Below are 25849 nucleotides of genomic sequence, written 5' to 3' on the forward strand. Positions count from 1 at the left end.
CTAATTTAACCAGAAGTTGAATAAGTTCTCATTTACTGCAGATATATCTGCAAGCGCTCTTCACTTCTGCAAATCAAACTTCAAAATGTCAAATCGGGCACCTAGGAAGCGAAGACTGCACAATTAGTGCATTGCTGTGAAGTCTCTGTTTTAAGCGCTGTGCTTTGCATCCCACAGGAGTCCTGTGGCTGAAGCCCTTTCCCGGAGCAGCAGTCGTCCACCTTAGCCACGGCGCCATGCTTGCTTTCCCCACAGTCCCTCGCAAGGTACATAGAATACCTGTGTCTGATTTTATAGCAAATTAAGTGGAAGTTGTGTAGGCACTTACCTTGGTTCCTTGGTTCAGCGTCTGAGCCGGGCTTATCCTTTTGCACTGGCAGCCTTTATTCTGGTATTTCACAACTCGGGAGTGTTTTACTTTGCAGCCTAACTACTGTTGTTTTAATACACGTGTATTTCTCTTCCATTTAGAGATAATCTAAAAAAATCCTGTGTTGACATTGCTGCAGGCCATCAGCAATGTGGAAACTTACCCTATATGAGAAATGTAATAGTTTGCATGCAGTCCAGCACTCGAAGGGTTTGAGGTACGTTCTCACTGTATTTCGGATACTTGCTGCCGGTAGAGACATGAGAGATTTCCAGGTGGTCTTCATTCCCCTTCCTAAATCCTCACCTTCCTGCCCGGCCTCCCTTCCTCAGTTCCCGTCATTCCCATTTCTCCATCACCGTCTCTAGTGAACTCCCTCTTCCCGTTGCCCTCGCTGCATCCCACACCCAGCCTCAGGGTTGCACCTCCTCCTCCCTCGCCCGGCTCCAGCTCTCCCGTGTGATCCCTTTTGCCCAGCAAGTTCTCCTTTAGCCCTCACCCAGAGAACATACTGGTCTTGACAGCCCCAGTCCTCCTGGGTTGCATGTCATTTTTGTGGCAATTTTCTCCCATTCCCAGTCTGTTTTCAAGCCTTCTCCCACCAGGCTGGCTTCCAGACTCTTGCTTATGAGCTTTGCTTTATCCCTCCCTGCAGGCAGACCCAGTTTCCCCTTCCAACTCCCCGTCCTGGAGAACCTGTCTTTCTCCAGACGTTTTGTGCCTGCCAACTTACTCGGCCCCGATCCAGTTCTTGTCGTCCCCACCGTGTGTTATTCAAGGAGCTTCCTGCTCCGTGTTTCCCGAGAGGACTGGAAGGACAGGTTCCCTGCTCGCCCTTCCTACCTTCAGACTTGGCATGGTCCAGAGCAGCCGGGAACTGGAACTGCAGGTCCAGCTCCGACTCCCACAGCCTTGTGCGGTGATGCGCTGGGAGAGGATGGAACCGCTGGACAACCTCACTGCAAAGTGCTGGTGAGCCCCCGCCGAGCGCAAACGGGATTTTCAGTAGGGTTTTTCATGGCGGGTTTTGAGGGAACACCTCTGACAAAGTGACCATTCTCCTTTTCAGGCTCGAAGATCCCTGACAGAAGGAATGAAAGAAGAAACGTTTATAATTTAACCCGAGGTATGAACTTAAGATGCCTTAATTTCAGCTCAGTGGTTAGTCTGGCACTATTAAAAGTGACTGGAGGTAGGATTTTATGATGGGAATTGCTAACCAGCTTTAATAGGAGTTATACTACCAGTCCTGCCTTTTAATCAGCGCTTCCATTTTCAGTATAAATTGCTGTTCATGGCTGGTAGTCCTTCTGGCATATCAGATATCAGCGTAACTCGGCAAGCGTAATATGGAGAAACCCAAGCATCCTTCTGGGGAGGTAATTATTCATCATTGCGAAAAGGCTCCAGGATATTTTTAGTGGAGGACAAACCCCCTGTTTCCTGACAGAAACACCGAACCAAATTATAAAATAATGAAGCAAGTTTCACAAGGAGAAACGCTTCAGACACCTGTATTGGCTGAGTCTTTGTAGTCACGTCAAGGTTTAATTAGTTGTGCACATCTCTGTATCCGTACGTACAGCAAAATGCACACCTGTGTTCCGGTGCGCTGCAAAATGTGTTGGTGTCTGCCTTGATGAAAAACCTCTAAATAAAACAAATCTGCAAATCCCGCTGGATCAGGGATAATTTCACGGGAATACAGAGGTGCCTGCATGGAGAGGGACACCCTTGCCACACGCACAGAGGTTCTCAAGGTAAACTTTCCTGAAATTAGTCCTCAGTTCCTTAGCAGGAGCGTCACCACCAGTGTAAAAACCCATTTCTTTCTGAAACAAATGATTTTAAACTAGTTTTAAAACATTTTGCGATACAAACACACATTTTGGAGGGGATGTACCTGTGTTTCACGTCTTGCAGTGCCCTGGGGTACGGTTATCTCGTGGTTACCACTTCTTCAGCCCTGGTGTGACATGATTTAGGTACTGAACGAGACAATTCAATTAGTCAATCATGAAATGAGGAAGGATAGTGTGCGCATTGTAAAAGTACAATTTAGTGTGCAACAAGCTGAGATGCAAAAAATATAAGGGTACACTTCATATGATTAATGAAGGCAGAATGCATATTTATAGCTCTTATTGTGTCCTTTGTAAGGATACGGGATCCAACAGTAAGGCTAAAACCGGCTGGTAACGATGCAGCATTCAAATGATTTGGATTTGAATGGCAAATGCTGTATAAAACTAATTACCCCCAGGAGGATGAAAAAACATTTCATTTGCCTTTTCAAAGTACATTTGGTCTTTTCTTCACGTTTATTTATCCTTTGGTTCGTTGAGAAACATGCCTATTACGAAAGTTGACATCCCAAATTGAGCAGCAGAGATTCTCCCCCCACCACCCCCCCCCCCCCGAAAACAAGTTTCTGCAAGTTATTTTTACATGATTAGTGTGATTTTTTTTCCTCGCCGTAGCTCTGGAGGCAGGATTGCCGCATCTCCCTGCCGCTTCCCAGCAACACACAGCGCGACGACTCCTCTGACTCGCCGAATTTGCACGGATAACCAGATAGGCACTTTATTATTTGTGTTTTGCACGTCTTCGTGCATGCAACACGTGCAGCTTTTGCAGCTTTCAGCTCAGAGAGGGGAAAATAAAAGTTTATTTCACTGCAAGACGGGAACTTTACGGCATCACTCCCGTTGTGGCCGTCCGTGACGCTGCCAGGAGCAGTGTCCGAAGCGACGTGCCGCTGAAACGAGCCGAAACGCGGGGTTTGGCCCCGCACCCCGGGCTGTTACCCCTGCTGCGGCCCGCGGGGTCTCCTCCTCGCCCCCCGCGGAGCTCCCCTCAGGGTCGGGGGAGCCGTGTCAGCCGCGGGAAAGCGGCACCGGCCTGAGGGGTGAGCGATGCCGCCCTGAGGGGTTCGGCAGCACCGTCCTCAGGGGCCGGCAGCCCCCCGCGGAGCTCTCCTCGGGTCCGGGGGCGGCCGTGTCGGCCTGAGGGGACGGCGGAACCGTCCTGAGGGGAGAGCAGTGCCGCCCTGAGGGAACGGTGACACCGGCTTGAGGGGATGGCAGCCCCTCGCGGAGCTCCCCTCAGGGCCGGGGGGTGACACGTCGGCCTGAGGGGAGCGCGATGCCGCCCTGAGGGGTTCGGTGGGCCCGGCCTGAGGGGGGGGGGGGGACGGGGGGGGAATAGATCGGGGCCACGCCGAGGGGACAGCGGCTCGTCCCGCCCCAGCGCTGCTGCCTCGCACCGCCCTTCCCCGCGGGCGGGGGCGCCGCGCAGGCTCGCGCGCAGGCGCGGTGGCGGGCGGGAGCGCGCGCGCACCTGGCGCGGGGGGTCGGCAGCGGCGCGAGGGAGGGAGGGAGCTCTCGCGCGGGGCGGGGAGGAGCGCGCGGGCGCATGCGCGCGCTGGTGTGTGTGTGTGTGTGGGGCGGGAGCGGGAGGGAGCGAGTGAGGGGAGGAGCGCGCGGCGAGCGCCCCTCTGGCTCCGTGTGAGGGAGCGGCGGAGCCCGGCGCTGGGACTGGCCCGCGATGGAGTGAGCCCGGCCGCTCCCGCCCGCCCGCCCGCCTCGCTGGCCGCTCTCCGGGGCGGCTGCGCGAACCCCGGCGCCCGGCTGAGGGCCGCCTCCTCGGGGTGCCGCAGGGGCGCAGCCCGGCGGAGGAGCGGGGAGCGCGCCCCGGCCGGCAGGAGGAGCCCCCCGGGGGAGGGGCTGTCGCTGGGTGCCCGGCTGCCGGGCGCGGGGAGCGGAGAGATGGCGGCGGGGAGAGCCCAGCGGCTCCTCGGTTCCCTTTGGATCGCCCTTCTCCTCGGGCAGCCGGACCCGGCCGGCGCCGCCGCTCGCAGCGGCTCCCAGAGCCTCCTCACAGGTAAGGAGCCGGGCGAGAGCCCGGCGGCGGCGCGGGGAAGGGGGTGCGGCGGGTGTGAGGGGGCGGCGGGGGGCGCTGAGGGGGCGTGCGGCCGCCGGGGTCTGCGGGAGCCGCCGGGGGGTGTGTGGTGCGTTGTGTGTGAGTGTGTGTGTGCAACGGGCGCCCTCGGCGCGGCGGCGGCCCGGGGGAGGCGAGCGGCGGCGGCGGCTGCCCGCCCCGCGGCTCCCGGTGCCGCTGGCAGGAGCGGGACGGTGCGGGCGGCAGTGATGGCGCCAGCAGAGGCCACTGCACACCTCGGTACGCGGGCGGACAGCCCTCCAGCGCCTGGCGAAAATCAGCGGCACCTGAGTCCGTCCGTCCGTTCCCCCCCCCTCCCCCCGCCCCTGTTCCGCAGCGACAACGCCTCAGGAATCACCTGCGCGTCGGGCTCGGGGCATCGGCGGGCTCGGTCCCCGCTGGAAGACCCGGCGAGCCTTACTGGAACCGGTAGGGACTCGATACCGGAGAGGGGGGGACAGACAACCTGTGGAGAAAGGGGAACTTTGGCTGGGAACTGTGCCGCGGTAGCACAGAAATGAGCGGTCGGGCAGCATTTCGGTCCCTGTAGTTCTCACACCTTTTACCATTGTTACCTTTAATGATCCATTATTGAGTCCTGCTTCTTTATAGGCTACGGAAAACGTAATCTCATCCAGATGAAGCACGGTGTGCGTACGAGAAGGCTGTCTAAAAAGGCCCTTGCAAAAGACCGTTAATACAGTAGAAGGCTCCCTAGTTTTGCAGTAATGTTTTCTTTTTTTTTCTGTTTTGCAAAATGTTGGCTTTAGAAAGGCACTTTTTTCCCCCCCTCCTTGTCAGTAACAAACTAGTGTAAAGCTTGAAAAAAAACCCAAACTGGTCCTGAATGTTGAATGCTGGGATTTATTTTTTTTTTTTTAACACTCCCGGTAGATTGAATCCTGGTGTCTTAAAAGAAGGCTCTGTGCAAGTCGAATTTGGAAAAAACTGCTGTTTAAATGAGTGGTTTTTAGCAACTTGTTAAAGTGAGAGTGGTTAAACTGATATTAAATGGTGTAATTGTCCTATTGCAAATCACATTAGGCAGAAATGTCGGTGGTAGTTCTCATCTTAGATACTTACTGGTATAACCATGTATGCTGACTCCTGTTGATGGGGAATGCACTTATTATCTTCCACAGTACAAGCTTTGCAGGTTCCAGGTCTGAAGCAGATTATTTTTTCCCCCCCTTTTAAAAAATATTATACTTGGACTCAAAGATTTTCAGAGTATGTATAATAGATAAGTTACGTTTTTTGATGTGTAAAATCTTACCACGTGATGATTCTTTTTTAGTATTTACTGCTCTACTGACAGCTCACTGTAGTTGCAGTCGTGTTGGTTGCTGTTTGCTACTTTGAAAAATCCTTTATGGTTTGAGGAAGTCAAATTGATAGGTGAAGCTTTATCTGTTGAAGCCAAATATGTGAATTAAGTTAGCAAAGGGGGAGTGATGTGCTGAAAACATGCCAGTGCTTCATTGAAGCTGACTTTTTATCGGAGTGGGAATTTAGAAGTAACGGTGTGCAAATCTTGGAAGTTCTGGTGAACCCTTACTCCCTCCTCTTTCTCTTGTGTGGAAAGTGCTTTTATGCCAGATGGATGCGTACTGTCCTGTTTCATCCCTGGTAAGGACCCAAAGCCAGGCTTTCCCTAACCCTGAGGGTGTTGGTACCCGTTCTTTAGAGAGAGTGAGTAACTGAGGAGGAAGAGGCTTTCTTGATTCTTTGTCTCAGTGAAGATGAGATACTTCATGTATAATGAATGATCTTCATCTTGATTCACACAGTTTTCCCCCCGATTATTCTTTTTTTTCTTGAATAGACGATGTTCCGCGTGCTGTTATATGTGGCAGGACATGAAAGTCCCTTGACAGAGAGGGAATTGGGTACAGATGTTCCACATCATGCATGAAAGCGCTCCCCTTTGTGTTTTACATGCAAGGGTGATAGTGCTGTCTTCAGTGCCATGTTTTGCATGAAGCTTAATCTCTGGTGTGCTCGGAAGGGTCCTGTGAGATTGGCGTAGAGGGCCGGAGAGGCAGAGGAACACCTAGTTTCTAGGTGCAGATGAAAGTTCAGCTGGGAGACTTGTGGCTCTGCTGGTCAGGACTTAAGTGTTTCTTGCTGTGTCCAGAACAGTAGGGTTCTAATGCAAAAAAAAACCCAACAAACAAACAAAAAAAACCCACCCCAAACCATGCTGGCCTTTTGGGTGTTGATTAAAGTGACATGATGGAGCAGAAGTCATAGATTTGGAAGCCCATATTCTTTGTATGTAGCTGTTGGATGTTTGAGTGACATTTGATCCCATCTATAAATAGCCAGTCATTGCTCTCTGAAGAAGAGTGTAGCTGAATTAAAAATGTATAACTTCGTTTATTTGTGTATCTGTAAATGTTAGTGTGCTTCCTCGTCTATTTGGTTGCTTTGCAAATAAGGTAAATTAGCTACCGATTTTAGAGTTAGGATAATATTTCACTTAGCTAAGGGAATGAAACAAAAAAAAAATCATTAGTAAGGAACAAGCATCAACTGAAGTTAAATCCTGCCTCTTGTAACTAATCGAAACTGACTGGAGATTAGCATAAAAACTTTGATCTATAGAGGATTGCATTATTAAGAATAAAATTGAAGTTGGTATAACTTCTAATTTTTAATAGAAAAGCTGTGATAACCTGTATATACCATTAAGATTGCAAATTAGATTATTCAGAAGCAGGAAATTTGTTCTGTCTCTCCCTGGTATTCTTGAAGTCCTTGGAATCGATATGTATTATTTTGTTGTTAAAGGGCAAACTGGCAGTTTTGGAAGTCCACAATCAAATGCAATTAGAAATCAGTGGGCATGAAAGCTGCAGGAGACTCCCAGAACTGAACAGTTTTTTTCAGCGATGCGTTGATTACAGGTCGTTGGTGCAGCATGTGCTGCTCTGTAGGATGCTCCTTCTAGGGTGTGAGAGCAATGTATTGAAAACTAAAGAAGATGGGAGCATAGATCATCTGGGTTCCTTAGAAACAGAAGGTCATAATTTGTTTCTGTTTTGTATGCGCTTCTTGATTATTTCTAAATATATCACAGGTTAAAAATAGGGTAGGAATATTCAGGTCTCGGTTACATCCCAAGTCACTTAAGCACAGGTCCCCAGTTGATATTCCCATTTCACATAAATACGGTACGTGTCAGCCACGTGTATTCTGGGTGTTGCGCATGATCTGATAGAAGCAATTTGATTGCTTATAACTCCCGAGAGGTGAAGATACCACTGATTGTACGCGTGTATATATAGGCAACACTGAAAACGTCTGATGCTGAAGCGTATTTCTTGAGAGGGTGAACTATTGTTCTAATAATCTTTGATTGAGGCTGCCTTTCACTGGGGTTGTGGTGGTGCATTGTCGCTTGTCCTCAGCTAGAAGTGCCTAAGTTGCATATGGCTTTTGCACTGTGTTTATTTGTTTTATTAGTCATCTAAGAAGATTTGACTTGCTTATGAAACTATCCTAAGAAACTAACACTTCCATTTAAAAATTGTAAGATGTGTGTATACACCTGTGCCTAATATTTATTACAGTGAAAAACAGCGAACAAAAATTGTTTGTTTTTTTTTTAAATCACTTGGCTTAGTTACCTCCCACTAACTTATCGGTGCAATTTCAGTAAGGAAATTACATACCGTAGAGTTTTCTTTATATAAATAAGAGTATTTGCTTATTCCTGATGATAAAATGTGATTTGCAAGACATTAACCTTCAAACAGAGATTCTGAGACAAGTCTGATAACTGTAGGCACCTGTTTGCTGCGTTGCCAAGAAGAGGAGAGTGATAAGGAGTGAGCATGGAAATGGAGTGGGAGTTTGAGAACTACCCGAAGAGCAATATGATATGTTTCTTAACCTTTACTTTCAAACTATGAAAACATTTAACTTGTGCAACATCAGCCTGAGTTTGATATAGGGTTTGAAAGCAAATTTTTGTACCATCACTAGTTTGGCACAGAAAGAATTGCATGTATAAAATGTATACTGATATGTTTGTAACTAATTTTTCTAAATGTGCAGTATTATTACATGTACAGGATTTTAAAAGTTTAAAAGTATTCTTGCTAATAACTGATTAATACTTGTTTCCTGTAAGGAGTCTGTCCTGGCCTCAAGATGTCAGTCAGTTGAAGGGAGGTTTCACTCCGCTTGGGTTTAACCAGTTTGTAGGGATTTCAGTGGCTGCAGCATTTGAATTCAGCCAGCTGCAGGGCCAAGATTGCAGCTTCTCATGCGTTCAACTTCAATGCACGTTACAGAATAGGTTTATTTATGTTCCTGTGAATGTTAAGAACTGGGTGTTCAACCCTTGAAAAATCCAAAGTCTCGTTGCAGTGTTTGGAAATGGTGGCTGAGAGAGTGAGCTGTGTTTGCTTCACCTGTGTGCTGGGCTCTGGGTGGCGAGGTGCTGCCCCGGGTATCCAGAGGGGGGCTGCTGCTGGTGATCGTCCTGAAATAGATCTCTGGGCCTTCACTGGTTAAATACAATGCTCTGAGGCTATTGATCTTGAAAAAAGGCAAAACAGTTCTTAATAGAGAAAACGTCTTGGCACTGTGGAAACAACAGTCATATTTTACTGATTGGATGCTATTGATTTAGTTCTCCAGTTAAATTGCCAAGATGAAAGTGGTAATCCTGATTAATGCCGTATAAATAGATAAGCACGATTTGTATGTGTATAGTTGCGGAGTTCTTTAGAAAAACTGAAACTCTAGCTTTTTATGGTATTTCAGATGCTTTAATTTTAAGTGGTTTTTTCTACCAATTAGTATTCATGGTGAAGAGAGTATCTTAATTTTACAAAATAAACGGACTATTAATTCATGATAAACCCTTTTTGCATCAGTTAAATAGCTTTTTTTTTTTTCTTTGAGAGCTGTCCTTATCAAAGGGAGTGAAGGAATTGGCAATGTTCTGCTGCTGAACTTCCTTGGGAGTTTGGGTAATTCCCTGGAGTATGTGACAGCCACGAGATATTTGAGTTGCGTAGAAAGGGAAGAGATTTAATGTTTAATTTTAATGAAAACTCTTTAATGTCCCTAATGTTAACAATCTGATTAAGAAGTAAATTACTACAAGAAAAAAAAAGTTCAATTTTTTACACTGTGACTAAAAAATAACACTCCACTCATTGCTTCTGGATGTTTTGGGATGCTTGAAAGTGACTGGAGGTGTTAGTAGGAAAAAAATCACAACCAAATCCCTAAAGGTGCTGTTCAGGAGAGGGTGTCCAATTTGGGAACCCTCTGTCCTCCAGATACCTAAACTTACATATTTTTTTATGGCATTCACCAATTCTGATTGCCAGCCTTTGAACTTTCCTGGTTCAGCTTTGGGTTGCTATAGTGAAATGATCAGGACTGAGTAAGGCGTTTTCGGGAAAGTACTGGTAATTTATGATGTGACAAATGTTTTATACTTCCTATTCCTCTTGCATTCTAGTTTTCGTAGTTATTCAGTAAGAGACCTTCTCTTGAGTTGATAAGTTGATGTAGAAACAGTGAATTACACATTAGAGCTTTTTTTCTTCAAAATGCGTTGTTCTGCATACATTACTGGTGAATTTTCTTTGCTGTGAAGCAGTTTGTGCAGCTGACTTGGTACTGGCTACCATTGAAGAAATTCGCATGCCTTGCTTATGTTGAATTTCTTCAGTTGCCGATTTTAATCAATTGATATTCTTTTTCTTACTGCACTGATAGGTGTTGGCTCATGAATGAGTTTTTTGACAGTAGGAATTTTGATGATTCAGTTATTTTGTGTTTCATCAAAGCATAGCAGCTTGATAATTTGTGGTATCCTCTGGTTGTATAGTTTTGTCCAGAGGTCTCTTAAAAGTGGAAAAACTGTTCTGTGGTTAAATTGCCCGCTGTTTCATTCATCTGTTCAAAGAATTTGAATATACTGCTGTCCTTTGTAGTTAAGTTAGGTAAGATTTTAATTACCTATCCAGGAGTGAGTTTCACTGTGTTTTTGTTGTGTGTGTTTTTGGTTTTTTTTTTTTTTTTTTTTTTTTACTATTGCCTTAAAACCCCCAAAACTGTATACTTGCCGTTTTTTTCCTTTTGCATTTATCTACTACAGAAGCTTAGAAAACGTGTTTAGGTTTTGGAAGTAGCTGAGACACTTCTTATAGGTCCATCAGATGTTTCAGCCCTTCAGATGAGCTGGTGTGTTTCTACCCTGGGATGATGGGAGAGCCACGCTAAGGAAATCCCTCACCTGTATTTGACTGCCACTGAAAGCCTGAATGTCTTTGCTGTCTCGTTTTGTATGATTAGTAATTCCAGTGTTTTTGTACTTTTGCCCACTGCTCCCTTAAAATTTTTCTTCATCTCTCCTAGTTTGGTAATCGCCTATGTACTTTATATCCCTTTGGGTTTCAGTGGGGTTCTGTTCCTGCTTCATTGGTATAGCTCTGTTGAAACTCACCACCTTTTTTTTTTTTTTAATCTTTGGCTTAGAAGTATGGACAGCTTCAGAGTTTTTTTTTTATTATTTTTTTATTTTTTTTTATTTTATTCTAGCTTTCTGCCCTTACATATATGTGGGCTTTTAATATTTTACCTTTGGTTTTATTTGATGCCTTTTTTTACATGTCTTGAAGCTGTCACGTTTTGTGACACTGGGTCAAAGCATGTGTCAGTAGTCAGCACGGTTGTCTTCCATTATTATTATACTTGGATAAATTTATCTTGTTTGATGTGCTTTTAGCTTTTTTGACATGTGTCTAATGTTGATGTTGACCTAGAGGTGAATGATGCAGTGCTGCTAGTATGTGTATGGTATTCTGTAGTTTGAGGTTTGTGCCAGTATAGGTTTAATTGGTGTTTCCTGCCAGTTAAAATATTTAAGGTAGACTTAATATCATTTGGAAAGAGACATAGTGCTTTTCGGCAGCTTCAATCTATTTAATGTTCTGCATGTAATTTACAGCTGGGTAATAGTGTTTTTCTAGAAAAGTTTTGCTTTATCTAGAGTTTTCTTAGTACATAAAATATTTTTTAGGTCTATAACATAGTACTTCCCACTACGTTGTCTTGGATGTAAAAGCTGTATCTCTGATAATTTTGGCTGTGTTGATTTCCCTTTATCTTATTTTGGCAGAGACACCTTTGTATGACAGACATCAGTAATACACTTGAGCACTCGGAAGCAGCTTCCAGCTTTTTTTTCAGCTCAGTTTTCAGTGTAATGGTCCAGCAGATTGCTTCCACTTGGGCTGAGGTGGAGTCAAGTCCTTCTGTATAGGCTTCATCTTTCTCAGTTTTCCTCTGCAGTTAATGAATCTGAACATCTCTTCTTAACACCGCTCTGCAATTTGTGCATTGAGACCTTATAATGTAACCAGCGAGAAAGGGAGAGCCACAAATAGAGGCATTTGGATATTCTTTCTAAAAGTAGAACAGGCTGCCAAAAGGCATTTAAGTCATTAGACCTGTCATGACTTTTAAAATTTCTTGAGTGTGTATTGAGAAAGGGAGTATAGCTTGCTCTCTAAATTTTAAAGGGTTAATGTCACATTGGTTAAAAAATGAGTAATTGCTTGAAACCAATGGTTGTTGCAGCGTTGTACATAGCAGAGAGGAAAGCTGGGTATTAACAAGATGAAATATTTCCAAAAGTAATTTATAAAGCCAAATGTTCCTGTTTGAAAACAGGCAAGTAAGGAAGTAAAGAGAACTGGAAAGAAAGTAAAACTGCATCCAGAGATATTTTTGATGTGGTAGGACACCTAAACAGTTTGTAGTATACTTCCGTGCAGTTGGAATTGGCGTTTTTGGTGTTGGGCTGTCAGTGCTCATGTCGCAGAAAATCCAGGTCTTTTGTTATCAGTTTGTGAATCTTTGAGAAATGTGTCCAGACAGCTACGAAATGCAGTAGATATGAAGTCGTTGCCAAATGTTAATCCTATTTTCATGTGTTTAGTTTCAGTGTTTCAGGCTGGCACTGCCTCCAAAAGGAGGAGGACCTGCATACTGTGCCCTCTGTTTGCCTTGACGAGCACGGGTGGAGGATGTAGAGAACTGGGTCAGTTCCCTGGTCTGCTGTGCCACGAGCCTGCGTGAGCGCTTGGGTTAGCAGGAGAGAAAGGGTGATATGAGCACGTGGGAACACTGTGACGGGAAGGGGAGACTGCTTTTTCTGGTGTGGGCAGAGTTTGGATCCGTATTTGAACAGGAAAAGCACGGGGAACAAAATACATCCCGTGTCTTCTGCCGCCATATTAATCTTTATTGTTATGATGTATTATAGCATGTCAATTTCAGATCTATAGGCTTAAATTTTGTCAGAAAGTGTGCGTTACTGTTTTTAAATTAATTTGCTAATAAAATGTTTCATAAAATTTCATCTTTAGATTGGTAATGAGTTCTCAGTTCAGCTGTAATTACTGTTTTGGTTTGTAACTTTTTTTCCCCACGCTCAAGTCTCATCTGGCTCCTAAGTGAGAATACAGCTATGAGTTTCATCTGAAAATACTTAGCCTTGAGGAATAGAAATGTAAAACTACTAAATTGGTTACACTTTCAGAAGAGGATAGTGGGCTGGTAATTCTTTGAATGCAGTAGCTGTTTACTTGCTTGAAGTCCAGTGGAAACTTCATTTAATAATGATTACCTTGTGTAGCATATCATATCAGGTGCCAGTTTGAATCTGTCATGTATTGAGAGCTGTCTTACAACTTTGTGAGGCCAGGACTTTCACGATTATCCCTGTACCGATTATGAAGTCCTGTAAGGATAACACTGAATTGAGATCTGGTTGGGAGTGTAAGGAAAGCTCATAGATGTCGTATGATGTGACAATATGCTAATGAAGGTGCATGGGAAGCAAACTTGGCAGCCAAACCAACCCCCAGTGTGTGGAGAATTCCAGCCAGTTTAATGGCTAAGGATGACGCTGCTCGTTTTTTCTCAGGAAAAAATTGATGTTGAAAATTGTGAGGGATGTGCATGTACTGGGAGGCTGGTGCGAAGGCGAGGTGAACTGCTCCCTTCCGGCACTGTGGCCTCTCTTGGTCTATTTTTGGTGGTTCTGCAGAGCAGTTTAGGGGAGGGTTTTTTGAAATGAGTTAGTTATTCCTTTTTGCTTATGGAGATAATAGTAATACAGAGGTAGAAATCATTATCGTGCTGATAGACCTCTCTCTACCAACCAGTGTAACGGTGCAATGCATCTTGACTGGTTTAGATGCTGATCAAGGGACAGACTTGGGGATTAGATCTGAATTTACAGGAGTAATTCTTATTCATTTGCAAGGGCAAACTTAAATACATTTTGTGGGACACACTTTTTATTATCATTAAAAGCTATTAGAAAGTATACTGCAAATTTTGTGTGTGCCAGCCCTCCTTTGTAATTATCCCAGGTTGCTTCCTTTTGTAGAACCTGACACGGCTTATCTTCTCTTTGAAGTGTAAAATAGCTTATTTATCACATGTAGTTGTTTGCTTACACCTAGTTTGGGTCTTTGGAGCCTTTATTTTAGGTTCTGTAGTATTTCTTTTGCTATGGATTCTTTTTACCTATCTCCTTATTTGAAGTGGTGGTTGGTTTGAAAACTATCTAAATACGAAGAGGTCAGAAATGGTTTCGATACCTGCAGTGATTTGGTAACCATTTCTGTGTTACGGTTTTATGTAACTATTTTGAGATGCGGATGAAAGAAAACACACACAAACCACAGCTACAGGAAATGTATTGTCATGTTGGAACTACTGGGTTTTTTTCAGTTGTGCTATTATTGAGCGTAAATCGGTGTTCTTCACCTTTCAATTTGTTGTCTTTGAGTAAAGACAAGTAGTAGTCCTTATGAGTGATGTAAATATTGTAGGTCTAGTCTAAAATAAGGAAGCAGAATCCGCAAGGTAACAGCACAGCCTGTGAATAGAGGTTTTCATCTTTCAAATTTGAGGCTTTTGGGGGGGGAGAGGAGTCCATTTCTGAAAGTGGAAGGAGAAGCCCGTCATCAAATGCATCCAAAGCAGGATCTGACATATTCTGACTTCTGGGTAGTGCTGGTTAAAGGCTTATTCTGGTTCAACTTGAGTGGAATACCTTGTGCTCATGGTAACAGCATTATCAGCCCAAAATCTAAAGTGTTATTTTTTGAAGTAGTGCTTTCCACTTGTTTCTTTGTTTGCTTTTGTTGCCAGCTTTTCATTTTACTGTGGAAATCAATATGAAGAAAAAAAGCCAGCATTCACAGTAGCTGAAAGTCTCTGTCTCTACTAGATCTGATTTATGTGTGCGTTTTGATCGGTCCTGTTTTTTGTTCTCTCTGGAACTTAGTGTGGAGGCACCGCTGGTCATGACTCCATAGCAGAGACTGCGCCTCTGCTTTGGCGTTTCATCTTCTTTGCACTTGCATTCATCATGCACAGGCTTTAGTACTTTAGCATAGTATTTTTAAGCATGTACTTTGCTTATTTATTAAAATTAAAAGGACCTGTAAGAAATAGATTTTTGCCTTTATTTTTATCTTGTGTGGTCCTAAACATTTTTGCAAAGTTTAGCCTATACACGTGTCATTCCCGTTTCTGCAGAAGGCTTTGGAAGATTATCAACTGATCGTTTCTGTTATGATTACAGATTAATACATGGAGCATATTGATGGTTTAAATCTAGTTTAGCTCCTGTAATGTGAGTAACTTTATCATTCTTAACTTGCATGCTGACGGGCTGTTGGTTGTTGTGAGTGAGCGCACTGAGTGGAGGAGGTGTGGTGGGCGTGATTTTAAGAAAAAAATAATAAAAAATTGGCAGGTAGATTCTGCGTCACAGCTTCTGGTGATACCAGGCGCCTTGCTGAATTATTACCAAATGCAAAGCTAGGTTTGCTGGCCTGTCTTGGCTGTGAATTCCTTTGGGATACAAAGCAGTTGGATTGAATTGGTGAACTGAACCTCAAATTGAAACACATTTGGTGAACTACCTATGTTACTAGTGCCTAATTGCTTCTAACTTGTGCAGTCTTGCTGCAGGCTGGTTGTATTAAGAAAGGCAAGTGGGTTGTAGGGTGAGCTGATGGTTTGTGTTAGTAGCCCAAAGATTGGAAATTTATGTATCTTATCTACAACTCTTGTCACAGAACAAAATCAAGAAATGGTTTTAAGTTACGAAATAAACTTGAAAGGTTCAGACACTTGTAACTTTGTCCTGCAGTGTCAGAAAAAAGGTAGAGTTTGGTTTCAGCTAGGGAGAGGTTGATGTATGTGTCATAATTCCTTTTTTGTAGCTGGATGGTTATTGTCTGGTGTTTCCTGTTACCACAGATCTTTGGAAGACGGAAGGCTAGAAGTTATGTCATTGCTCAGAACACCTGAAAGGTGATGGTAGAGTGGGGTAATAATCTGTTCCCTGATGGCCAGGAAATTGTTATGGATGTTACTGCTGATTTTTTTAAATAACTTTCTTATTAGTGGTTTCAGAAACAGGACTTTGTCTTCTTTCAGGGCTTCCAAAGTTTCTGTGAGGGTGGGAATTCTTACCTGTTCTCTGCAAGTAAGCAGAAATATTGTTAGTGCTATGCATTTTTTTTAATTGTGGAAGCTGTTACAGTTTTTGAGGGAGCATTTTGGAATTAAATTAGAACACCTTTTGCTTCATCATTTGGAAAATTTCTCTTCAGGTAGTTTTCTAACAGGTTGATAGAAGGGCTTTAGATGGTGACCAAGTGGTATCTGGGTATCACCGTAAAAGCAGATCCACATTTAATTCATTCTTCTATCTTTTATGATAATAACTGTTACGTTTATGCAGTCTCTTGCAGCAGTTTGAATCGGAAACATCCATGCTTGTTCTGTAATTGCTTATGTGCTCTTGCAAGGCTATAGCACAGCCTTCCGTGGTGTCTGTGTAGAAGTAATTTCATTTTGAGGTGCCATTTCCTAAACGTTTTTAGAATTAAAAAATATAATACTTGTTTTCAAGTCTTTCCATTTGCATGTGGGGGAAAAATTGATTGAAGGAGGTAGCTGTAATGTACTCTGCAGGTGCATCACTGCTCGCTGTAAATGAGGTGAAAATGAAAGCATGAGCTTGAATAGACCGGTTGGGCAAAAATCACCTTTTAAAAGACCCTCTAATTTTTGTAATTGTAGCTGACCAACATTTTGGTATACCAATGAGCATATACATGACTCAAAACCAAATTAAGATGGTGTAAATATTTGGCAAAAATAGCTCATAAATGTGGTCTCTCAGCGATCCTTTCCTTAGCAGGCTTTTAATGCAAGGGAAAAAAGCTACTGGAGAACTTTGCATTTACGAATCGTTTAGCTTACCGGAAAACTTAAGTTCGGTAACGTATCACAAAGGCATTACATGTTAATTATTTATCATACACTTTGATGCCGGAGTTTTTGCTGTAATAAACTGTTCTGGGGGAGGTAGGTCCTGTTTCTTTCAGGTTGGCTCCTCCCACCCCTCCCCTTTGTGTAAACTCTGGAGTGCATTTCCTCACCATTTGCCTCTGGTTACTACTAACACTGGATTTCACAACTTTTTGATAAAATTAGAAACATATTTATGTGATAAGTGTTTAATTGCTGTGGCTTTGTCATCCCTATGTCTGTCTTGTCTTTATAAAGATAGAACTGGGCGTCATTTAATTTCTCTCCTTTATGCCTGTTTTTCCACTTCCAAACTTTGCTTTACAGAAAACGATCAATAAAAATGTTTATCGTGGAAGTCTGTTTAAAACTTTGTGACATCTGACATTGTTCTTTTACTATACTTGACTAAAAAAGAAATCTGGTCACAGAAAATGTAAAGTGCTCTAGACAATAGGATGGTCATTTTAAATGAAGCTCATAGAAACTGAGAGAAACTGTACTAATAACTTGGAGATATTTTTGAGTACTGCTGTAATATCATGTATAAACTTTCTGAAGTTGCTTCATGATTTTTGGTGTACAAAAATAAAGACTTTTCAAATATGCTTCTGGAATGTGTCCATAACCTGGTTTGTGTCACCCACAAGGCTAAACTTAAATAGCAATTAGGAAACTTTATGTAAGTCTTGCAGTTAAAATCCCTGTTAGAATTTTAATAAAAAACTCTCTGTGGCAATGTTTGCTGATGGGTTTTTCAATCCTGAGAAATTTCTGGGGTTCCTTTTGCATCCCCCCACCCGCAGTGTCTGTGGGAAGCTGCACGAGATGGATATTGTACATGCTGATCCAGGGAAGGGAGAGACACCCAAACAATACGGGAAAAATGGGCAGAGTTGGATGCAATGTGGATGTGTGAGGGAGGCAGGGAGGTGCTGAGCTGAGCCAGAAAGAGCCACAGATGCTTGTTAGACAACAGCACTGACATGCATAGTTTATCAGATGATGGTAGTAAAAGAGTTTGACAGATCTTCTACTGTCTTCCTCTTTTCTGTGCAAATCCACCTTGGGGTAGGAATGAGCAGCATGTCGTGCTGAGCTTTGGATTTTATGTGGGCGAGTAATGTGTTTCTACACAAGTCCCTTATGTGTCCACTGGATTTGCAAACTAAGGCAGTTATCTACATATTAAAAATATAAAATCTGTGCGTCTCTAATGCCGATATAACGCATAGACGTGTACGTGCTTTGTGGAGGTAGGATTTCACTTGATAAAGTTACAGAAATACAATTTGGTTTTTTTTAGGGAGGTGGTTGTATTTACTTTGTGACTTGCTCTAAAGCTGTGAGGCTCTGTGGGGCTACTGAAGCTGCTCAGCAGAGCTGCGGGGTGAATAGGGCTCCTGAGAATTGGGGTGAGGAGGGGGAGAATACTCTGCCCCCAGCCCAGAATTGGGGAGGATAGTGTTTACACTCCTTTCTAGCTGTCAGCAATTAACTTTGCAAGTAAACATTAAAAGGATTTTAAAATCTGTGAAGAGGAGTATAATTGTGAGGTTCTTAGTACCTTAATGTGGCCTGGAAGCCGCACTGTGATTGAATAATTTTATTTAGATAGATTTACTTGGCTAAGTAGGTGAATGTAAAATCCAAACCTGAATGCTGTAGCGAGGGCCTCCTTCCTCAGGATTGTTTTCTTTCAATTAACATGGTGCTCAGAGCCTTTCTCAAGTGTTTCTCTTGTTCCTCATTGTAGAAAAAATATTTTTCCTTTCTTAATGCCTTTTTTTAAGCCACTTTAACCCTTGACCGCTCCGGTATGAAGTTGAATAGAAGAAGACTAAAAGGAGCTGGCTGTGCCTGTACCGAGATTTGAAAAAGGAAGAGTCTTGCTTTCTAATTTTGCTGGTTCTCTTTTTTTACATGAGTGCAAGAGCAGAAGTCTGCCTTGCTTAACGAACACTTACAAACTTTGGTTGCATCCTGCAGCAATGTAAGCCTTTTTAATGATGCAAAAGTATCACAGAATTTTTAGGGATCTTAATTTGTCTGAAGCTCAAAAAAAAATGCCCTTAACGGTTGTAATGAGGAGTCATTACCAGAATTGTGAAGCCCAGAAGGCGGCCGTGTTCTTTCCTAGGCTTCGGATGTCAGAGAGCCGGTCTTTCTTTCCGAGGCTTGCTGTAATCCTGTTGCTGATATATTTTCATTGCTTGAGAGAGCAGAGGAATGCCTGAGGCCGCCGCAGGGGCCGGGGCGAGCTGGGAGCCAGCAATGGCAGAGGGGACGGAGTGGGGATGGGGAGAGGCTGCCGCACTCCCCTGCCTCTGAAGAGAATGGCCAGAGCCCAGCGGGTTTTCCTTCCCGGGGTGCGGGGGAATCCTTTACACAGGGCGCAGCATGCTTACGGCGTTGGAAGGGATGAAGGCTGAATTGATGCAGCTTTATTTGCTCGAGAAATTAAATGCCTTTCTGTAACTATGGTCACTAAGGACCGGGATTACAACTAATTGCTTTATACCTGAAGTGACTCTTGCCCTGCCGTGCCTCTCTGATACCAGCTTTGGCTCGTAGTTGAATCAAAACTGTATCAATTTTTAGTGGTGATAAATTCTGGAAAGATTCAGAACTTAAGCCGTTACTTCTAACGTGATGGATAGCAAAGACAAAGCCCTTTCACAATGTGTTGTGGCGGTTTTTCTAGGTGGTTCATTGTTCTGAATTCACACTTGCACTGCGAACGTTTTCATAGTGAGGAGCTACTCTGTAGACTTATCCTGAGATATAAATCCTTAGTTTTACTTCTTGGCAAGAAAAATAAATATACTATGAAAGCTAAGTGAATTTCATTACCCTGAAGACAAATGTAGAAAAGCCTTTAAGAAGTAAATATGTTCAAATTATATTTCTGTCAGCACAATTGATTTCACACATGACTTAAACACAAAAATTGACTTTTTTAATGTCTGAGGTTAAACAGTTAAAATATTATTCTGGAACATTACAAAATACAGGGATATGGGCAGGTTACATGGAAATGTAGCAGTGCATTCTTGGTGGTGTTTATCCAAACATTAGTCAATAGTGCAGCCTTTGATATATCTTTTTGCTTGAAAGGTGTTATGAATCTCACCGTTAGATGTTAATGATGCCAGTATTAAGTCAATTCTTTCTCTGAAAACCGAGTAGCTAATCAATATACAAATTTTTTTTTTTTTTGTGCCAAAAATTGATTTTAACACTTCTTATCTGTCTTGAGCTTTCCTGGATCCTTGGGACATTATTTTAACAAACAGGTAGGGCAGTGTCTTTTATATGACTACCAGTTTTGTGGCATGATGCAGAGTTGACAAAGGAATTGCAAGGATGCAATGTAGGGTAAACAATACAGTTTTTAATATATTAAAACAGAGCGGTTTTGAGAATACAACACAACTAGCTGCCTTGTCTTGAGAGCTCCAATGAAAGCACTGCAGTTATGTTCACTAATTTGGAAGAATACAACCCGTGAATGTGACTCGACAGCTTCTATGAGGCACAGATGTCACAAAACCATATAAGTACTTGTTTCGGTGAATTTGCTAGACTTCTAGCATCCATCTGAAAATCTCCATGGCATGAGAACTTTAGGATACATTTTTAATTTGCATCAGTTGGGGATAGAGGGTACCGTGCATACAGATTTATGCTGCTAAATTTAGATTTTTAGCTTAATATTTAGCTCAAAGACCTACTTAAAAATAATTTAAAAAGCGTACTCGTCTCTTGCTGTGGAGCAGCACAGACAAGCTCACCTTGTGGGGAATGAGCGAGTGGCGAAACCCCTCGTAATCTGCAAGGGAGTTCTCCAAAGGCAAGGAAGGTGTGCTGCAAGGGCATGTGTGTTAGCCCGGGGTGCTGGGAGGCTGGGGGCTCCTGCTGGCCACAGCTTAAAGAGCAGTGCCACACAACTTACATCGAAAATAGGGTCGTTGTGCTGAAGCAACTGATACAGGGAAGGGAAAAAGGTGCTAATCCGATTCCTTCATTCCATCATTTTATGAGCCTGTGAGTTGAGGTGGCGTTGTGTGCCACTAACAGCAATTGGGTTTCATTGTTTGTGTCGTGCTGCTTGCTCGCTCTCTGAAGAACGTGAGTTACTTTTAGGCATTGTTGGGTTCTTTGAATTAGTGGAAAGGTGTAGCCTGCGACTGTGGGTGTCTGGCACAGGCGCTGGAAGTGGCAGCGGTGGCTCGGTACTGCTTTATTTGGGGAACTGGTCCCTGTTAATGGCGAGGGCCTGGTGATGAGACTCAGCTGCACTTTCTCTCACACTGGCAAATCTTAATTGATTTATACTTCTATGCACTTTTATCTAACAGTGTTTTGCTCCCTTTTGTAGTATATATTTCCTGTAGATCTCTGCATATTTTGGCTGCTGTGTGAAGGTGAAGGAAGGCTGTAGAGATGAAAGTGCATTAGCAATCGGATGGGCGCTGTACGCGGCTGCCTGTCCCCCGTCTCCACTAGCTGTTTCTAGTGGCACTAGGCACTTCACATGCATGCTGTTTATTTTGAAGAAAACTAGAAATTAAAATAAAATGTGTCAGTCTTTTCATAACAGTTTTCATATGGAAATAAATCTACTTGGCTTATTACTTTGACAAGTGGATTTTATTGTAATGTGTTGTTTCACTGTTGTTTTGTGCAGATTATACCATTCTTATGCATATAGTCTGGTCACATAATAGTTTATTCAAGACTAAAAATTATTTTGGAGCGGTGTAGAGCTACAAGCAGTTGTCGCTTTCCTGTGTCTTTCTGAATAGCTTGAAATCACTATGAACTCTTGAACTGTCTTCTCTTGTTCCTCGGAATATTAACTTTATCACTTGAGAAATGAGCACAATTTGTGTGCACTGAATGCACAATATTTCATCCTTTCAACCTCCAATTTTACTTTATATGGAAATCAAAATACCAAATTCCCAAACCTGAATATTCTCACGTGACCACAGGGTGTAAGGTGACCTCTTTGGCTCTGGTCCCAGTCCAGGAATGTATTGGTTCTTTGAGTTAGACTTTCAAACAGGTATTACTTTACAATTTAATTGGCTGCATACATATTGAAAAGGATATAAACCAGTGGGTTTTTCCACTATGGAGACATAAAGGCTTGTTTCACAGAAGAGAAGGCATAAACAAGCTGCTACAAGGAACCTTGTATGAACTGAGCTATACTGTATACATCAAGGGGAAAAAAAAAAGAAGTCAGTTTTTTTTTCTTTTTTGGCCTTGTGGGTTTTGGCAGCGTCAAACAAAACAGTCAGTGTTCTCCTAGAAAAACTAAATTCTGTTATATCTTGAAAACATAGTTAAAGACCCCCCTCCCCCCCCCAGTCTTTGTGCATTGCTGCGAATGTTGTTCAGTCTTACTTTTGCTGGAGGTTCTTGCTTAGTATGGTCACTGATGTGTTTTGCCTGTTCTGGTGACAGTTTCAGATCTGGGGCAGTAACCAGCTGCTTTGAAACCAAAGGCCACTGACAATTAGAGAAAAGAAAAAAGAAAAAAATTCAAAATGTTTGGAGGGGTAAGCCCTTTGTTTTGGAGGTTTTTTCTTTTCTCTTGTTTTTAATAACTGAAAGTGGTCTAATTAGTGTCTGTAGCTGGATCCAAAAGCCTTTTGCTGACCTATATTCAGACCCTTTTCATCAGCTCCTGTGTGGTTAAGATCTTCGTAGTAGTTATTTAGCAGTAAGGAGCCAGACATGGCAAGGAGGATGCATAAGCCTTTTAGATCTTTGAATCTTGTTTTGCTGGTTGGTTGTTCATTCCTTACTTCAATATTTGTGGCTTATCTTCAATTTTAATCTTACTTTACTGTTTTTTGACCTTCTTTCTTTGTAATCTGTGGCTTTTAATGTCTAAAAAGGTCCTAAATATTTGATCAAAATAAGACCTAATTCCCCTTCTGAAGAGAATAAATCACTTTAAAAGTGGCAGAAAGAGAAACCATATGCAGGCAAAATGTAGTTTGAGGGGAAAGATACAGCGTGCAAGCATATACAATCAATTACTGAAATTTGGCACTAATGTTCCCTCTGCTCCCTACTTAGCCACTTTCAAGCTTAGAATGCAACTTAGGTAGTTTCCATTAATCTATTTAACGTTAAGAGCTCTGGGTGCAGAACTCTTGCACGTGTGTTCTCTTAAAATCTCATTTTCTCTCGGTTGCCTCTATTTTGGTTTCTCCAGTTTCTTGTTCGGGTGTACTTGCTGTGTTCCATTCTGCTAGCCAGCTGTATTAAGACTCATTTCTTAATATTCTTTGAGTGGAGAACAGGCATATAAGTTGGTGTCTCTCTACAATTTTGTAATTGCAAGTAGGATGTAGTAATAATATGTATCCTTCCTAGCACTGTTTTAGTAGACTCTGCAGTCCACGTTTACAAATTCCCTTTTGTGAAACTACCGTATTTGTAGTACTCAAACCTGGGACTCCAGTGTAATCTTGTTACTGCTAACTAGTGAAGCTTGTGAAGGAGCTTTGAAGATGTCAAGTGCTACAAAAGTGAGAAGCAGTCTTATATCCTGAGGCAGAGTTAATCAAACTGATGAACATGCAAAGGAGACGGCAGTTATGAGTAACATCTATAGTAAAATAGTTTATAACTATTTGCCGAAAAAAAATTATTAGATATTATCACTGTTCTCCCTTTTTACAAAATCTGAGATCTCATTTTCAAGCAATTCCTGACCCATTAACCCCTGGAAATTTTGTTTAATCCTATCTGAATGTTTTCTGCCAGGTGGTTAAAATATTATTTAAACATAGAGTATCGTTTAAAGCTGAATTTTATTTTAAAGTTAAATATTTAAAGTTTTGCTTACTTTAAAATCAACATTTATATTCATGCATAGCTAAATATTCTGGCAGTGCAAGTCTGACATTTAAAAGACATTCATCTGAGTAGGAGGGCGAAGTCACTAGGTAAGCACTGGAAGTAGGGTTTAAGTCATCAGCTGGATTCTGACAGCAGGCTGTATGCTAGTGCAGGGAACAGGCGCTTCGATGAAAGTTCAGTAGATACTTCATGCAACCTTAAAATATTAATAAGGAACAGAAAAATCAGGGCAACTATGTCTTCTGTTCTAGTCTGTAGATTAAGGAGTGTGCCTGTGAGAAGCAGAGATCATAGGCCCTTGTGATCAAAGCTGTTCAGCTCACCAACTAGAGAGACTTTTGTTCAACAGATAGATCTTAAACGTGCAGAACATGGTAAACTTGTAAGTCAAGAGCATTTAATGTCTATTGTTTAAAAAAAAAACAACCCAAACAACTTCTCCATGTGTTTATAGCGTTCAAGTCAATTGCCTGGAAAAGGAGCTTGACACTGATATTAAGGAATTTTATGTAATAAATATTTCTTTCTAATGTAGTAACATGTAAAAAATAATACAGATGGGTTTTAAGCAGTATGATTGCCTGATGATATACATAAAATATCTTTCATGGTCCAAAAATTTAGATTTGGTGTTATGATTACGGGGTATTATCTTAAAAATTACCAGCCTGGCTTTGGGAGGGGCGGAAGGTTTATAAGAATAAAGTCATTTTTAGAACAATCGGGGGATGGGATGACACAATAAAACTCTGTTTTCTTGTTTTTCAGAGTAATAGAATTAATAGATTGTGTATCTTTTTTTATTTTTTTTTTTTTTGTTCCTTTGGTCTGACTAAGCAGTCAAAGGCCATCACCTGACAAACTCCTGACTGAGAAGTTCTGGCGACTTTATTCTTCAGTTTCAAGAACAGCACTTCTATGAAAAAGAAGTCTGATGGATTTTTAGTAACTAACTGGTGTATTACCCGTTAATAAAATTTTACCTGCAATTGATCTTATGTAAAAATGGAACAAAAAGGATCTGTTGCATGTGCAGACGCATTACTGTTTTGGGAAGGAATTATTTGTTACCTTAAAGATGGAGGGGAAAAGTTGGTTTTGGAGCATGAAGTTTAAATGAATCATGAAAGAAATCCTTTTCTTGCCCCCCGGTGTTTGTGGTGATTCACTACATAATACTTTTCTTCTTTCAGACTTGTTCCCCAGCTCACTTTGCCATATGTGCTTGGAGACCGCGCTGCTTACAGATGAATTATAAAAAGCCCGAGACATCGGGCATTACCTGATCAGTTCATTCTTATTCTCCTCCTTCTTCAGAGTCACAGGTTTGGCCAAAAGAAAAACCTATTGTTAGTGAGCCAGAAACAGGTCTGTGTCTGCGTTGTAGGAATGTGCTTTTAATATTCTTGGACAACTTGCCTCTCAACAAGAATTGTTGGTGTTGGAGCTGCAGAGACTGAATAAACTTCCTGAGGGGAAGCAATTGTAAAATATCCAGGAAGTTATTAGGAAATGCGAACTTCTGCTCCTGTCTGCTAACTGTGTGAAGTGCTCGCGCTTTTTAAGAGGACCAACCTGCACGCGGTAGAGCTTGAAAAACATGGACTTGTTCTTCAGTAATAGGAAACTTTTTTATAGACTAGCTGTCAGAAGGGTGACATCAAGTAATGTTGAAGCTCAGGCTTCTAAACAGGTTCTTAACCACCCTGAGAAAAATGGTTTGTGGCAGTTTTTTGCGATGTGCGGTACTTCCCACTGCTGATAGAAATGGATCTAATTTTCGTTATTTTTCTTGTTGCTCCAGTTTTAGTTTTGAATGCCAGCTTGTCAACTCCACTGTACTTCTTTCTGGGAAAAGAAGTCAGGAATAGAAAAGATAAAGAAGGGAAAGCGTAACAAGAGAGGCCAGCCTGAAAAGGGAGGCATAAGAGAAGATAAACTTGAATTTTTGTATGTTACTGTCTAGTTTCATAGGGGCCTCCCTGATTTTCCTTATTTGAACTTAACCTTATCTGAACACAGCCTCGTAGTTGGTGCCTGTATTGTGCTTTCTCTACTAACGCTTTTTATTAGTGGCAGTAACAATAATGTGGTTTTTATTTGGTTTTTCCTCCCCTGCCCTGGCTCTCACCTCCCAGCCAGACCTGGTTAGTCTGATGCAGGGTGGGAGTCACTGTGCTGCTGCACTGCCATTCCTGTGTGTTTTATCCTCACTAGATTAGACTGATTTTAAAAGATAGGAGTCTCTTTTTTTAATGTGATTAAACACCTTTTATG

General features: G+C 42.3%; 1 protein-coding gene across 1 annotated transcript in view; it reads left to right on the forward strand.

Moving 5' to 3' along the window:
- Nucleotides 1-4137: 4137 nt before the first annotated feature.
- The window catches only part of NEO1 (neogenin 1), a gene marked incomplete at its 5' end in the record, with an annotated part of 208406 nt that continues 186694 nt past the window's right edge, over nucleotides 4138-25849 (forward strand). The window contains one exon of the mRNA XM_082488803.1: nucleotides 4138-4252. Within this exon, the coding sequence (XP_082344929.1) occupies nucleotides 4138-4252 (115 nt within the window). The remainder of the gene's footprint in view (nucleotides 4253-25849) is intronic.

This window comes from Vanellus vanellus (genome assembly GCF_965231255.1).
Source record: "Vanellus vanellus genome assembly, chromosome: 11".
Classification (NCBI taxonomy): Eukaryota; Metazoa; Chordata; class Aves; order Charadriiformes; family Charadriidae; genus Vanellus; species Vanellus vanellus.